Source organism: Corvus brachyrhynchos, unplaced genomic scaffold (genome assembly GCF_000691975.1).
Source record: "Corvus brachyrhynchos isolate BGI_N302 unplaced genomic scaffold, ASM69197v1 scaffold705, whole genome shotgun sequence".
NCBI classification, from domain to species: Eukaryota; Metazoa; Chordata; class Aves; order Passeriformes; family Corvidae; genus Corvus; species Corvus brachyrhynchos.
This window is the reverse complement of record NW_008238346.1, coordinates 306,180-322,287: the sequence shown is the minus strand read 5'-3', so window position 1 is coordinate 322,287 and position 16,108 is coordinate 306,180. Positions and strand designations below refer to the sequence as shown.

General features: G+C 40.2%; 1 protein-coding gene across 1 annotated transcript in view; it reads left to right on the top strand.

The window, feature by feature from the left end:
- Positions 1-16,108, top strand: part of SORCS1 (sortilin related VPS10 domain containing receptor 1) — a 183,774-nt gene that overhangs the window by 163,811 nt on the left and 3,855 nt on the right. The window contains exons 22-25 of the mRNA XM_017735172.1: positions 1-39; positions 1,017-1,129; positions 3,504-3,635; positions 13,033-13,132. Coding sequence (XP_017590661.1) covers positions 1-39; positions 1,017-1,129; positions 3,504-3,635; positions 13,033-13,132 — 384 coding nt within the window. The remainder of the gene's footprint in view (positions 40-1,016; positions 1,130-3,503; positions 3,636-13,032; positions 13,133-16,108) is intronic.

Genomic DNA, 16,108 nt, shown 5'->3' with positions numbered 1-16,108 from the left:
ATACCATTCTTCAGGACACAAAGACTATTGCAGTGTATGGTGAGTTCTTCCCCTTTTATTTCACACATGATTCTCCACAGTCAACATTTAGAGAGCCAGGTTAGCTGGCAGCAGCAAGAGGTCTTTATTCCAGGATGCTTTGAGTGAGATTATAAATTGAATTCCAGTGTTACCAGTTCAGTGTAATATCTCTGAAGGCCACTGACTGACATTAGTGCAGACTGACATGATTGCAGAACGTTGATCTCCTTCCCAGAGCCCTCTTCATGTGCTTTATCACTATTTGATCATCCTACATGATTGTCAAAATGTTAGTTTGTTTTGCAAGCTGGTTTTCCCCCTTCTTGGCCAGCAGAGGCCTCTTAACTCACACAAAAGCTGCTCAGCTTGAAAGATAAATCAGTGCTGCGTGCTGCAGTTCTGCACAGAAATCTGTACTGATTTGACATTGTTCTCATTCATCAGGAGCAGTCATGGCACACAAATACCATATAGTGTAGATGGAGCCTAAACCCCACTGGGAATCCCAGTTTTAGCTGGCAGAGATCAATGTGGGCACCTCTGGTAACAGCAACAGAGATTAAGTACATTTTCCAAGGATAGTCCTCTCCCCACATTTATCCCTGTCCCCTTCCAGTTAAGATCTCTGGGGTTTGGGGCACATCTGTGAGAGTCCAATCACAGCTTCCTTCACAGAGCTTGCTTGCTCCAGAAGTCAAAATGAAGGTTACATTTTATTTACGTTCCCAACGCAGCTCCCTTTGCAGTGCTATTCATCCACTCAAGTAAGGACTGATCACCTTTTTCGGTTCCAAGACACTCAAGTAATGAACCTCCCAGATTCTCCACGTCTCTGAGTCTCTTGGGCACACTGCTGGATTCTCTCTCACTCTGTGCACCATCTGCAAATTGATTAAGCAAAACATGAGCTGCACCAGGTTTCATAAGGTTCTGACCCTTCGTTTGGCATTAAGGCATTTCAGTCTTTACTGACCACTCTGTCATTGTATCTGCAGAGAAGTTTCAGTCCCTGAGGTTATCATTCTCTCCAAACCTTGATGACTACAACCCAGATATCCCAGAGTGGAGAAGGGACATCAGCAGAGTAGTCAAGAGAGCTCTGGTGGAGGTAAGCTGTGTGCATAACATTTGTCACAAGGGTTCTAATTCCTGATTTCTTCCTTCACTAGGACTGGGTCAGCTGTTCTCTCAAGGTGCATCTTTCTTTCCACCACCCAGAAATGGAGAACAGACAGTTTGAGGCCAGCATCCTAAATGTTAGACAGGTTGAAATGATCTTATCCTATGATGATCTGGTGCTCAGAGTCAGCCTTCAGTGTAAAGCAATGCTGTTCTAATGGAATTGCAAATATGCTGTAGAAAACTTAGGAGACCAAAAATTAAACCATTTTTACTATACAGAAGAGCACTACAGCAAGTGTTTTAGGTCCTTCATATAGCATGAGGCTCATAGGGCAGAATTGGATACTGGTTTTCCCATCAACACTATAGAGAAGCTCTGAAGTTGTTTTTTAACTATGGAACAGAATGTCATAAAAATATTCTTGTGTGGCTGAAGATTTGGATTTGAAATTGAGGAGGTAAGAAGAGTTAGAAGAGACAGCTGGGGTTTCTCAGCTCAGTAGAAAAATAGGGCAAGGAATTGTTTGAAATAGTGTTTCTGCTTCTTTAAATCAAAGATACTCTGGTTTGGAAAGGACACAAGGCTTGTCGGCGTTATTAAGAAAGCTTATATGTTATTTGTGACATCATCTGTGCAAAAATTCTAGAAAAACACTGCATACTAATCAGGTGCACAAACTTGTCTGGATTGTTTCTGAGATTTTGTTAAAAGACAGGAGGAAAGAGAAAAAAATAGTGTTTTTCTGGAGCTTGATCTTCTGACATATTTATGTCTGTATCAGGTATTCAAGGATCCATTTATCTTCAGGATGAATTTTCAGAATATAAACATCTCGATAAAACAAAATCAAGCCATAAAAAAAGAATTGTAAAACCACAGTACCAAGGCTACATTTCAAAAGCAGAGCAGTGAAAACACAGTCTTTCTGTTATTTGATTTAAAAAAATAAAAATTGATAGCTAATTATCCATCTTTATATAGCTAAATGATTAACCGTAAACAAGCCTTTGTGAGAAGTTCCTGTAAAAATTAAAGATAAACCCAGTAGATTTCTATAGCAATTAAGAAAATGGTATAAAAATGAGTCAAATAACTAAATAATTCAATAGGAAATTATAGCTGTGCTATAGAATTTTTATGAACTTTTATTATGTATTCTTATTACGGAATATCATCAGACTTGGATAAAATTCTGCATACAAAATTATGGTTCTGTACTAAAATCTGATCTTCACTCTGAGTAGGGATAATTTCATATTATCACAAAATACCCTATTTCATGTTTTGATCATAATTATTTGCTCGCATCATTGATTTTCTGACTCCTGTCTCCCACTTTTGAAAAAAAAATGGTTCCCAGCCTCCGAAAATGGAGGAAATACTGCGTCTTTTTCTTGACACCTTAAAGCAACCTGTTAGGCAAGCACAAATAATGCAAGCTCTGGCTTCACAGAATACTCTGAAAGAATATAAGAGACCTTTATATATTTATAGTTTTTTTTTCCTTAATCCACATTACAAAACAAAGCAAAATAAAAAAAAAAAAGGTAACAAAGACATGTGCTTTTCCTTGGTGTGTGGTGGAGGGGAGGGGTTCCCTTTTCATTACTCCACAGGGTTTTCCCCGGACTGTCAGCAGTCACACTTGGGTTATCCACAGGACAAGCTCAGAAAATGGTGATTTGTAGTCAGTTTTGCTGACCCCTTGTCCTGCATCCACCATTTTCTCCAATGAGCACCATCTCCAAGTCTTTGCTCCTGAACTACAAGGGAGAAGAATTCCTGAGGTTTAGGTCCACTTAGTGTCTGAGGGGCTTCCAAGTCCTTACTGCAAGGGAATCTCTGTGGTTCATCTGTGATCTGTTCTTACATCTGAGGGCGCTTTCTTCCACCGCTTTAAAAGTGACCGACTAAATTCAGCACTTGAAAACTTCAGGCTAAATCAAAACCTTGAGATTTAAGTGCATTTGGTGGATAATTCACAACAGAAAGGCAATGGAGGAAGATTCATCAAATTATGTTTCTCCTTCCTTTGGCTAACAGAACTTCCTGAGGGCCAAACTAAGTCCTTTTCTGGATAGTAACTTCACAGTCTGGTTGTGTAGTGTCATGGTAGCATCAACTGAAATGCAAGACCAGAGGTGACCCTGGTAATAATGCCTGTAGGGTACTTTTTTTCTGAATTTTGTCCAATATGTCAAAATTAGGGATATTAAAGTCCTAACTTAAAAATTTCAGCCAACGAGATGTACAAGATATACCCTACATGGTGTAAGTACTGTGATGCCTTAACAAAGAAGCTCTCAGCGCTCAGTGCCATCCACACTGTTTCTGTCTCCATTGTTTGTCTGTGTACCAGGCTACAGGTATTTCCAGCAAGCATGTTCTGGTCGCAGTGCTCCCTGGCCTGCCCACATCTGCTGAACTCTTCATTTTACCATATCAAGATGCCACAGGAGAGAAAAAAAGAACAGCAGCAAACCTAGAGCAGGTATTGTGTCCATTACTTGGAGAAGTGTTTGTTTATGCATTTCTGTGTGTATGTATATATATATGAGAGAGAGATATATATGTATGTATATGGGATTTGTATATGGTTAGAACTGATAATTATGGTAGAAATGCATCTGATTCACTGGGGTACATGTTACACATGTTACATCCTCTTTGAGGTGGGGTTTGTGTTTTTGTTTGCTTTGGTGGTAGGTTGGTTAGTTGGTTGGTTTGGGCAGTTTTCTTGGTGGTGGTTTTATTTTTCTCCAACACTGGAAACAGGTTTTGGAGCTTTGTTTACAAGTTTAGATGCCCACTTGTGGTCCATAAGTAATGTTAATTTGGCATAAATCTGTATGATGTCATGTCTCTCCCTTGGAAGTCCCGTTTACTTCATGGAAGCAGGAAGAAACCAGGAAGGATTTAGGGGATGATTCCTGCCAACAGGAACTGTGGAGTAGCTTCATAAAGCAAAGCTTATGACACTGTCAAGAGTCTAGAAAGCACTGGAGGACAGAGCTGGGTGGTAAACCCAGGCAGTTCAGAACTTCATTAGGTTAAGGCACGGGGATGGGGCTGGACAATCTGTCTGCCCTCTTGATGGTGCTGGAAGTGGGGCTGAGCTACTGTGGATTGTTTGTGAACAGTTAAAGCAAGTTATGATGATTAAAGGACTGTGTCTCCCTGCAAATCCAAAAGGTCCTACCAACCCGATGGGCCTAGCAGGATTGTAACTAAAAGATAAAAACACTGTGCTGGGCAAAAATCCTGAAATGTCGTAGAATTATACAATTGTTAAGGTTGGAAAAGATCTCTAATGCCATCAACTTCAATTGATAACCTAACACTGCCATGTGCCCCACTGAACAATGTCCTCTTGTGCCTCCTTTGCTGTCTCTCAGCTTATTAGTTTGGATTTCAGAGGCAAAGATAACTGGTCCTGAGGGAAGCACCACTCCCTCAGGCCTCTCCATACCCCATGTCCATGGCTCAAGCCATGTTAACTTAGCAGTGAGCCTCAAACCTCCAAGTCACCCATATTCTTAAGCTTTCCCTTGCTCAGCATTCCTAGCTGTCATCTTTCCTTTTGACAAATGACTTTCTTCTGCAATTTTCACCACCCATGTAATAAACAAAAAATATGGAGACTTACTGCTCTGCAAAATCTTTCCTTCCTTTTCTCCTTCATTTCCCCTTCTCCTCGCTTCCTTCACAAATTGGCAAGGAAGCCAGTCCATAAACTTTCAAATTTACATCTGACCCAGCTCCCCTCCGGAACTCAGCAGCTTACTCTTTCTCCCTCTGTTTATGCCTCTCTTTTTCTCTCCTGTAAAACCAGAGTCTTTGTGGCTGTGGAGAAAGGAAGCCCTGGCAGTGCTCTCATGGCCCTTTCTATGGACAAGAAATGTCATTTTCAGTGTAATTCCATCAACATTTCTGGCATCCTGCAGGGTCCAAATGGTAACCTTTGGAGGAGAGAGAAACTATTTGCAGCCAGCTCTTTCCTGTGGCAAAGTATCTTCCCTGCTCCCTTCAGGATGGCCAGAATGTTTTTCTTTCTGGTCTCTGGGTCCTGCATTCACCTTCCTAGTAACTCTAGTAGAAAATGGTGTTGCTTTCAGTGAGAACTGTCCAAGGGCCACAAAAGGTGTCTCTGCCCTCTGCTCTGACACGTATTTTGATACTGCTCCTGTTTTGTCATCCATTTTGGCTGTGATCCTTCACTGTGCCTTTCCCAAAGTGTTTCAGAGCTCTTTCAACAGCCTCTCCCCGTGCTTGAAGTCACCGGTATGAGTACTGGAAGCAGCTGTTTTTGATGGCTACTGCTTAAGTCGCTTCTGGGGTACTTCTGATGCATAGTGCTCTTTTCTGGTAGAAGTCTGTTTTGTGCTCATGGGCAAGGAACAAGCTGTTCAAAGGCACGCATGTGAGTGTGCCAGTTCACAGGTGAACACCCAAAGGAGTTACAGTTCTGAATTATTTTTTCTAATTTAGAAGAGAAACTTCAAAGTATACCAGGAATAAAATGGGAATAGTTTTCACAAGTACCGCAATGGAATAAGGTTCCTTAAGGAAGCACTTTATTAGAGAGATTCCTTTCCTCATCACCTGAGCTAGACCACTGTTCTGCCATGGGTAACAGTGAGGGGGGTATGTGGTTTCATGGACCTTCACATTTACCAGTTAATCTCATTCATATTTAATAACCATGGGAGGCTTACATTTTGCTCTTTCCACTTGAGGTGGATTAAGCTGTTCTGTTTTTATCTGATACATATTCATTTGGCTTTGTAAACATACTTTTAGGTCTCTCTGTCCAGTCACTCTGTGGTCTCTAGGTACATAACTCCCATTGACTTCAGAGGCACTTAGATGTCCACTGTCCCTTGAAAATCCAGGTCTTGGTTTCCCATTTGTCAAAGTCAGTAACACTCCTTTGTGCTCCTCATATTTTATGAGTCTGAACACAGTAGGCCATGAATTTTTGGATACAGTAGTAGTAGGACTGCAGTAATACCTCACTTGACAAATGTACATTTCCATGCAGTTTTCCATTAGGGCAGTGCATTTGTGTCTCATGCTCTCTTTGAGACTGTGGTTAGATGCTACATGTCATTTTCCACCTGACTTGATGTATCGCTTTCATACAAGTGTCCCAAATTATTTTTTTTCCTGTATACATTGAATCAGTTATTGTCATATCTGTTTGCATTTAGAAATATGAACTCTTCATTCCTAATATTTTCCATGGGAGACTAAAGTATCTTTGAAAAGTCTGACTGCTGTTGACAGCTGAAAAAAGCTGCTATATGTGAGTCTGGGGAAGTTTTCTCCATGTGCAACATAGGACAATTCCACCTAATACATAACTACAAGAAAAGTGCTTGATCCACTCCACTTTAGTCAGTGCAAAGTTATTCTTCACTGTTTCCTGAAAAATCAAAAGGCCTTTTTATCCTGCAGAATCCCAAAACACATTCATAAAACCTTTTATGACCAAAGTATTGTGATTTTCCTTTTTTTTTTTTTTTAAATTTGGGGCACTTGATTGCTCTGCTTCATTTAACAGTAGCTGAGAACAGACTACCAACCTGTTTAAAAATGTAGAAATAATTGGCAGTTGTCAAACACTGGTCTTTGATTTGCATGCTAAGAGTGCAACAACACTGAAATATCCCAAATCTTGCAAAAACAGGCACACAGAATTGCCACTGGCCCCACTTGGCCTGGAATGCAGTTGTAACACCATCTTCATGGATGGACTTGGTGAATTTGATGGTTGCAGAATTCAGATCTACCACTTCAAAAGCACAAAATTCTTTCTCTTCAGTGAAAGGCAAATCTCTAATTAGCAACATTTCAAGAAAATGAGTTATTTTTAGCACAAATCCAGTTCAAAAGGAATGCTCAGTAGGAAAATATTCTACTTAAAATTCAGTAGAGGGCAGTTACACTTCCTCAGTTTACTTCAATGTATGGTTTTACTCAATAGGAGAATTCTGAGGGGTTATCTTTTTATTTATGCATTTAACAAATTATCTTCTTTCCACGTTGTTTGCTAGTGTCAAGCATAACAAATGCATCTTCTTTGAGGCAAATTAAATGGAAGCAGAAGGTACATTCTGAATTCTGAAGTGATGTTTTCATATCAAGTAAAGGTTTCAGTGTTATCCTGAATTTCTGTTTAGTTCTACATTTGCGTGCTTTTCACTGGCCTATTCAAAATTACTGTAAAATAATGCAAAACAGGGGTAGGAGCAAATAGGTAATGGCATTTGAGGTCCTTAATCTTTTCTCTGAGAAGAGCTCTCAGCAACATAGCAGGACAGAGACTTTGGTAAACAGTAACATCAGCTGGTTGGTAGCCAACTGTACTCAACACTTTGCAGCTGTGGCCAGTATCTGCATCCAGCCAAAGAGATGGGAAATGACATGGATGACTGAATATCAAATGGACAGTGATGAGCTGCAGAGATTAAATACCTCTTGTGAATTTAAAACCATTGTGAGTGACATTCAGGAAGCCTGTAGGCATATATCGCTCTTGGGATTCTTTCCTTAAAGCAGATTTAGTTTTACATCTGCTTCTTTGTAGCTGATGGAGCTTCTATCTTACTTTATAGTTTGGGGTTTTCTTTCACCCACCCTCCTAAGCTTTAGTGTTTCAGCACGTTTGCTTTCAGTACTTTTCTTTTCTCTAAATGTATTTCAGGTGTGTCCATCACTACAATATTTTTAGCAACAAGATTATGACAGCGAAAGCCTTCAAATCTTACAGAAAATTGTGACAATCAGTCCTGGAAATTAAATTCCAGGAAGAGGTTGATATATGGGGTAAATCATCTGATGTTTACTAGGAGAGGTTTTTTTAATATCTGTACCTTTGAATGATGATGAAGTCTTGCACTGGGTACTTAGGGGAGGTTGGGCCAATATTAAGAAGTAAAGGCAGGTGAGGAGAGAATGGAATAATATGAGCCAAAAGACCTTGTACCAGGGGCTTTTTTTCCCTTAGCCAGCTTTTCCTGATAGCTGCTTGTGTGCTGTAGGAGAGGCTGTGTGTGTCTCTTAATACCTTTAACTCCTGCCACATGACTATCAGCCCTCTCTCCCTCTCATCTTTTGCTCAGTGTACAGAGCAGCCCTTGATTCTCAAGACTGTTTTTGGTTGCCTTTGTTCATCAAAAATGGATCCTGGCTTTTATGTGCAGGTTCTCTTTGGGTTCATATCTCCTGGTCCATTCTTGTCCCAGAGTAACCACAGAAATATCCTCTGCCTCATGCTCTCACAGTGTCCCTGGATCCTCAACAGCAGCTTGAATTTATAAGTCAATAAGACTGTGCTCTTTCCAGTGCTAAGGCAAACGAGCTTTAGAGGCCCCATGTGAAGTGTCCAAGTTTATCCAGAGCAAGTGGCACAGTTTAAAGTAATCCACATTGGCCCTGACTCCCGCTGCACTTTCCCAATGCTGGTTCAAGTTGCTTCCCCCCAAATCAATGTGCATAATTCTTTCCTTAGTTGTTTATTGATTTGCTCAATGAATTGAATAGAAGTGTAGCACTCATTAGTTGAGATCTTTACACAGTATCTATAAAATAATCAAGATTCTTAGCTAGTGCATACTGGCACAGTTGAATCGCATTCAATTAATCTAAACTAATTTACACCAGGGGTTTCAAAAGTCAGTAGAGGCATGGGAAAATGCCCTTCTCAGTGATAATTCTGCTTCTTGGTGCACATGGTTCTTTTTAAGTCCTAAATCTGACAAAATGCTAAGAGAAGCCAAATTAATTTTTGTTTTGTTCCATTTTTAAATTGGAATCTCTTTTTTTTGCATTCACAAATTGTCTGTTATTATTATTCATTATGTGTCCTTTGATGAAAAATGATATATGAAGAATAGTTCCTATTACTGAATTATTTTTGCACATCATGCTTAATTCTGCAAATGAAGCAGATAAAGTCAATGAGGCTCAGTTAAAGACCAAAACTAATTCTGAAAGCTAATTATTTTCACAAGAGAGACTCTTGAAGACTATAAATTAGGAGGTTGCTATTCTAAGAAGTTTTGTCTTCAGCTGAGTTAGTTGCATCTCCAGGAGGGAGAAATGAAGAGGGAGAGGCCTGAGGCCAACCGGTTCCCTAGCTGAAGGTCTGGCTGTTCAACTGGAGTCGCATTGGTATTTTTGAAACAGGTCAAAGTACTATGATGTTTCCTTTTCTGCTTTTTAAACCAAAATGCATCCGTGGTATTACTTGAGTGCAGAAATAAAGGGAAGAACAAACCCCGAAATGTTTACCATTGAAATCTTTTTATTGAACTGAGATCAGCCATTTTGTGGAAATTTACTTCAAAGACACTTTATTGTAAACAAATTATACAAGTCAGAACCACTCCTAGATTAAAGTCTGATAACTGAGCTAGAAATAGACTTGATAGAGTAAGAAAGGCAGGAGAATATCTTCTTCAATCTCAAAGCAAATGTCCTGACTGACCTTTCAGGTCCCGTTGGGACCATGTGAGGACCACAAACATTGCCAGGTCCAGCTTTAGAGAGCAGTGTCCAATCCCAAAGTGAATTTGGCCCTTGAGGTTTATGTAAGCTGCTCACTGACCTCAAATACTGGCTTTTGTAAGCCATTATGTATGGTTTCTATTTCAGATAATTTTTAGGGGTACAGAAATGCATTTTCACTCTGTATGTCTGTTTTGAAAAGAATCTTGTTTTCCACATAAAGAAAAATGAAAATATTGTACCAAACAAGCAAACATTTTAAAAACATGTCTGAATGCATCTGTTCTTCCCTCAGAAGTGTGTGTCAGGAATCTCCAGAGCTGCCCGAGGAAGGCAGATGTTTGATTCTCATTAGAACTTCTGGCACTTTTGAAGATCTTGGGCTGTTACTCACTTTTTCACTTGTTCAGATTCCACAAAGACTGAGGCAAAAAAAAAACCCCAAAAAACTGTACACAAAAAGCCACTGAGAGAACATGTATTAATTGAGCCAAGGAAATATGCTTTATACTCTGAGCAGAATGAACAGTTCTGCTGCCAGTTTTGACACTTTGTGTGTAGTCTCGGAACAGTTATGGCTGTTTCAAGCCTCTGCTGAGACACTGATGGTCTCAGGCACAAATGATTTTAGTCTGAGATGAATTTGTACAGGATGTTGTACAATCAAGTCCTCATTCATAACCAAGTAAAAATGCAATGCAGTAATAATAAATTTCTGTTGTGACTCCTTCTTTCTCTCGTTCTTCCTTTTCCTTACTACTTACCCTTACTGCCTCTCTCCTTCTTGTTTTTCCTTTCCATGGGCCCTCCAGAGAGGAATACTTGTTGATGTCTCTCTCACACACATCTTGCCTGCTGGGAGGCAGCCACAGCACCCCTCAGCTGCTGTTTTGCCTCTTCACTCAGTGCCACAGGAGCCCTCAGGCAGGCCAGGGGAGAGCTCACTGTCCTTTCAAGTCACTAGTGCCCAACCAAGTCTCTTGTACCTTCTCATGCTGACTTTCTCCAGATTCTCCCATTCTTCTATTTCTTGCCCAAATCCTTGAGGAAGCCATTCTCCAGTACTACACAGCAACATTTGCTAGCTGCAGACTCAGTTATGTATCACACTAACCCTCTGTTTGTATAGAAGGCATCACGTATGTTTTTTACATCTGCTGTTTCCCTGCCATTTTGTGCAGCTATTACAGTGCATTGAAGAGGAATGGTACAATGTGGTTGGCTATTTTCTTTAGTTTACTGTCTTGTATTTGCTTTTTTATTTCTCTTTTTTTTTTTTCAGAGGCTCAGCTGCCCAGCAGCATCAGAGCAGAAAGGAAAATTCCTACAGGGTTGTGGAAGAGAGCTGTTAAGTTTTGTTCAGGACTGGATACAGCCAGGATATTTTTCCCATTAGTTCCCTGAGCCATTAATGTACCTGGTTTACAGCATATCAGTCTGCATCTGTTGCTCCAGTTTTAGAGATGAGAAACTTTTTATAGTTGTCAATCTTGGTTATTAATATGCTCAAATCCTTTAAGAGGGCTATAATTTGCTTCCCAGGCATTCTTCATGTACTGCACATCTTTGTGTCACCATCCCTGCTGCTCTGAGCTCAACAGATGGCTGTTTGAATGCAGGTGGTATTTTTTCTTGCTATTGGAAGAAATATATTTACTGCTCATTCTGGCACCCATGAAATAAATTGTAACTTTAAAGAGATATTTTTAAAAATATAAATAAAATGCCTGTAAGAGTTATTGCCAAATTGATATTGGACCAAAGGCACCTATTCAAGTGATCAGCAGCCAGAAATTAAGTGTATGAGCCAAGAGTATTGAAAGAGCCATTAAGAATGTTAATAAAAAAAAAAAAAAAAAAAGAGGCAGATAAATCTCATACTGTGACGAATGATAGCCAAGGAACATCTAATCATATCTGGGTAGAATTTACTGAAATAGCTCAACCAGACAAAAGTGAAGAACATGAAAAAGATGGTGTAAAATTATTGGAATGTTCTTTTTTTCTGACAATTTTACATTAATCTTCGAGAACGAATAAGGATTTATTTAAAACAAATTAAATTAAGTGGTGGGCACTAGAATACAATTCCTCTTGATCCTGGTATGGCTATAAAAACACATTTTCAGCAGCTGCATATTAAGGGTTATAGGGGATGTTGTGTTTACACTTTTCCAACCACCTCTCCCTAATAAGCCAGCCTGGAGAACTGTGACTGTTCAATTGGAAAATTGATCTCCGCTGTAAGAAAATGTTCAATACATGAAACATCAGGCAAATGAACATACAAAAGACACACAACAAACTATCAACGCCATGTCCATAGGCTTCCATTCCTTGATTAATCTAGCTGGATTTTTTGTTTTTAATGGCAACATGCCTGGAACTTCTTGCATGTAATGAAGTGTGATGTGGAAAAAATGGATCTGTGCATATTGCAACGAACTGACTTAAAAAAAAAGGCATGTTTGCCAACAGATTGGACCACAGTTTGGCTTCTTTACTGTAAAAATACAGTTTTAATGGGGTCTTATTTCAGCAAATGCTCATCTTTTCTGTTGTGTCCTGAAAGGAGGAGTAATCTGCTTCATTTCTGTTAGAGGTCTACTGATGTCATCAGAGTTATGGCAAGATAATCTGGTGATCTGAAAGCTCTGTGGAATGTCTCCCCCATGGAAGAGAGTGGGTTATGCATGTAACCCATGAGAAGAGATGGAACATGCATTTTGTTTAAGCCACATTCTGTAGTCAGTAAACACTTCCAGATTTGAGCTGGTTCTGGTACATATTTAAGGATTAGGGAGCAGCTGTCTTGAAACTCAGAGCTGGATGAAATGAAATTTGCTTTTAGAACTTGAAAATTAACTGCAAGCTGTGTCAAGGATCTAAACCATTCATTTTTATTCAGGTATATCACATGTTATGAACATCCTCTAAGCTCATGGAACTGGCCACTCAATGAGCAAGAAGTTGTTTATTACGTGCAAATGTACATTAACAAATGAAATGTTTCTTTTCCCTTGAACAGTGAATGAGTTCACTGATGTGCTGCTGCTGGCTGGTCCTGTGGACACTTTCACATGTGGGTGGAACATTCTTTTGGGGCTCAATTCCCTTTTGATGCTGGGCTGCTCCCACAGAGGTGTGACAGGGCACCGTTTTGCTCAGTCAGTGCTAACCATGCACAAATAATTCTGTCCAAATTCCTTCATTGTAAGGTGATAGGAATCTGTGCTCGGAAAGGCTGCAAAAATCTTTGCTTTGCCTGCAGCTCCATTTCCTACCCACCTATTGGCAATCTAAACCAATGATCAAGAAACAAATGTGTTTCTTATTTCCTCTTTTTTTTGTTTGTTTGGGTTTTTTTTCCTTCCCAGATTTCAGAAACGCTGATCCAGAAACTGAACCAAAACCTGGTCCATTTTGAGTTGAAGCCAGGAGTTCGAATCCTTGTCCATGCTGCCCACTTAACAGCAGGTGAGTATCCTCTTTCTGTGTATGCCTTCTGTGTTGCTCTGTAGCACAGCAAGCAATATATTGATGGTAGTAGTGTGCTAACAGCTGTATTTTAAACATTTCTTATTTTTATATCACAATAACAACCCAGTGTATGATCAGACCTTACAATATCTGCTCTACCTCCCCTTTCTATATCATGCCAAAAAGATATAGTGGCTTTTGCATCTACAGCTAATCCTTTTGTTTTCTTAGGTGCAAAAATTGACTGTTTTTTTTGAAATGTGGTATAAATAGCAGTGGAAGTGTGTATTTCTTGGTTAGCTCTGAAATATTCAACAGCTAAGCAGCACCAATGGCATTTTCAGCCTGGGTCACACAGTGCAAAAGTTACCTGCTAGCCTTGGATATGTTCAGATATTCTAGAGTCAACAAATATTCGAAGCAACTAAACACTGCTCAAAAGTTGTTCAGCAGTCTGAAAGACTAGAATCAATATACACATGCACAAAAATAAGATCAGGCAGTTTGGACTTTAACTAATCCTATCTCAAAATAAGTAATCTCCAGAGTACTGATATTTAATTACTTATGTCTCTGTCTATTCTGCATGCTAAAACCTCATTTCACAGCACAGGTCCTATTTAACTATTACAAGAGATGGGGCAAACCAATCCACACTCTTAGGAGTTCATTGTCCCCAGGCACTGCTGATAATTCTGATCATTTGGTATCAGCTTCTTTTGATAACCTGCAATCTTAAACCCTCAGTTCATTTGTACCAGCAAACTGCTCTCCTAAAAGCTTTTTGTGGGATGAATGGATGGCCCAACCTGGTGTCAGTCCATGTGCTGCCTTGTAAGCAGTAAGGCAAAAGAGACTATCAAGAAAGGGTGTAATGTAACTGCACTTAAATCCCCCCCAAAAGAAAGGCCTGAGGTTTCCAATATTTCATTTTTCTAAGCAGAACTTTCTAATATCTGTCCGGGGAATATTGCTGTATGTTTCTGCCTTCCATTAGCTGTGGAACAGATGACCAGATGCTTATTTTTAGACAAGTTAGAACCAAAAGTATATAATGTGAGCTTCAAAAATGGAGTTATGTGCAATTGCTCATAATTTTTACCAAAAATGCACGTTTTTATTTGTATTTACACACAGACACCAAGAAGGAGTGCATTTTGTCCATGAGATATGCAAACACTCCTTTGTTCTGCAAGGTAGGCTTTGTTGTACTCTCTCAAAGCCACTGGTGAGTGATTGCTGTAACTGGACTCACAGTGTCCTATAGGAACACTGTAGGATTTTGTCTCTTGCAGAAACAGGATTCAGTATGAATGCAAAATGAGCTTGGATGGCCAAACTATGTATTTCCAAACCCAGAGAGCAGCCACTGTGAGGTCTTTGAGGGATTATGACTCCTTAACAAGCTGCAGAGGTGATGACTGTTCTCTGACTAAAAGGCCCAATTTCATGATATCGAAACTTGTGAATCGTTTAAAATTTGACAAAAAGCAATGAGAGACTTATTTCTCTGCTGAAAGCTACTGTTTTGGTTGTTAAGAAATAAGAAGAACTGTCCTTTGGAAATCCAAGCTTTTATAAAAAATTAAGTAAAATGAAGCAGGGAAGCGTGGAACGCAGGACAGCACCAGAAGCAACCCTTAGAAAACACAGTCCCAGGGGATGCACATGCCCAAAGGTGCTGCTCTGGGCTATGTTATCCCTTCTTTTCCAGCCTTTTCACTGTGATTTTGTGTTGGATTCTGGCAGTTACGGGCTGTAGTTGGCTGAACCACAAAGCTCAGCGCATGTGTTTTTGGAAGTGTACACACATATATATGTACACCTACATTCATGTTGCTGTGCCTCAGTGCACATGTATGTTCCACCCCTGCGTGTGCCTGGCCGTGCACAGCAGCATTTTCTGCAGCAGAGGAGCTGCAGGGAGCAAAAGTGCAAGTGTCTGAAGTAGGCTGGAGAGGATATTCAAGTAGAACCTGTAGAAATGAGCCTCTGTGTGTGTGCGTTGTGTGTGAGCGTGTGCATTCCCTGGAGCACAGAAGAATGACAGGCGTTGGCCTCAGCTCATTTCAGACTTCTGTCTTTTTTGTTCAGACCATACTGGAGGAAGGATTAATTTATAGCAATTATAGACAACAGATTGCAATTCATTCATCATGTTCATTCCTTCTTCTCATGAGATAAAAAACAAACCAATGTCCAGACAACAACTTCAGCTCTAAGGCAGAGGAAAATATGCCAATATTTCTCACAAAGCAGTTAAATAGCTGTTTATTACTAGGCTCTCAGTGCAGCATTAGAGCAAGAATACTGAGTGATGCTGAATCTGAATTGGCTGGAGAGCCACTTTGTCATCCCACAGAACTGCAGAGACCCACAAAACACAGACGGAGAGGGGACAGAGTGGAGATGTGTGAGGAATTCATAGTAATGGATTATTTCATTCTGGTGCCTGCTTGATGTGGGAAGGGGAAGGTTTCTCTCTTCTCTTCATAAATTTTGGCTTTATCAGTCTGGCTGTGAAGCTGAAAACACATGCATGTGATGTGTGTGCCTTTGTGTGTGTGCCTGTTTCCTTGTGTCTTCTGGCTCTGGTTTAGGAGGGGTCTGTTCAGTGCATGTGAAGAGATGCAATAGGGGGAGGATGCGTTTGGCAGCAGTTCAAGTTAACTTTGACTGCCTTGCAGAGGAGGGCACTACCTGGGCCACATTCTGTGTGTGAGGATGTGTTTGGTCCCTGTAATGGAGCTCTGTGTCTGTCTGCAGTACAGTGAATCGGTGTCTGCATGAACAACTGACTCCTCTGCACCTACATGTGAAACTGCTTGGATGCTCACTGCCTTCCTGTGTGTGAGAGGGATGGAAACTCTGTTTAATACAATTCACTTTGTATTTCTGGGAAATCCATGCTTCTGTATGGGTTGGGTGGCCTTATTTTGGGAGGAGTTACAGCAAAATGGTGAGCAAAACTCT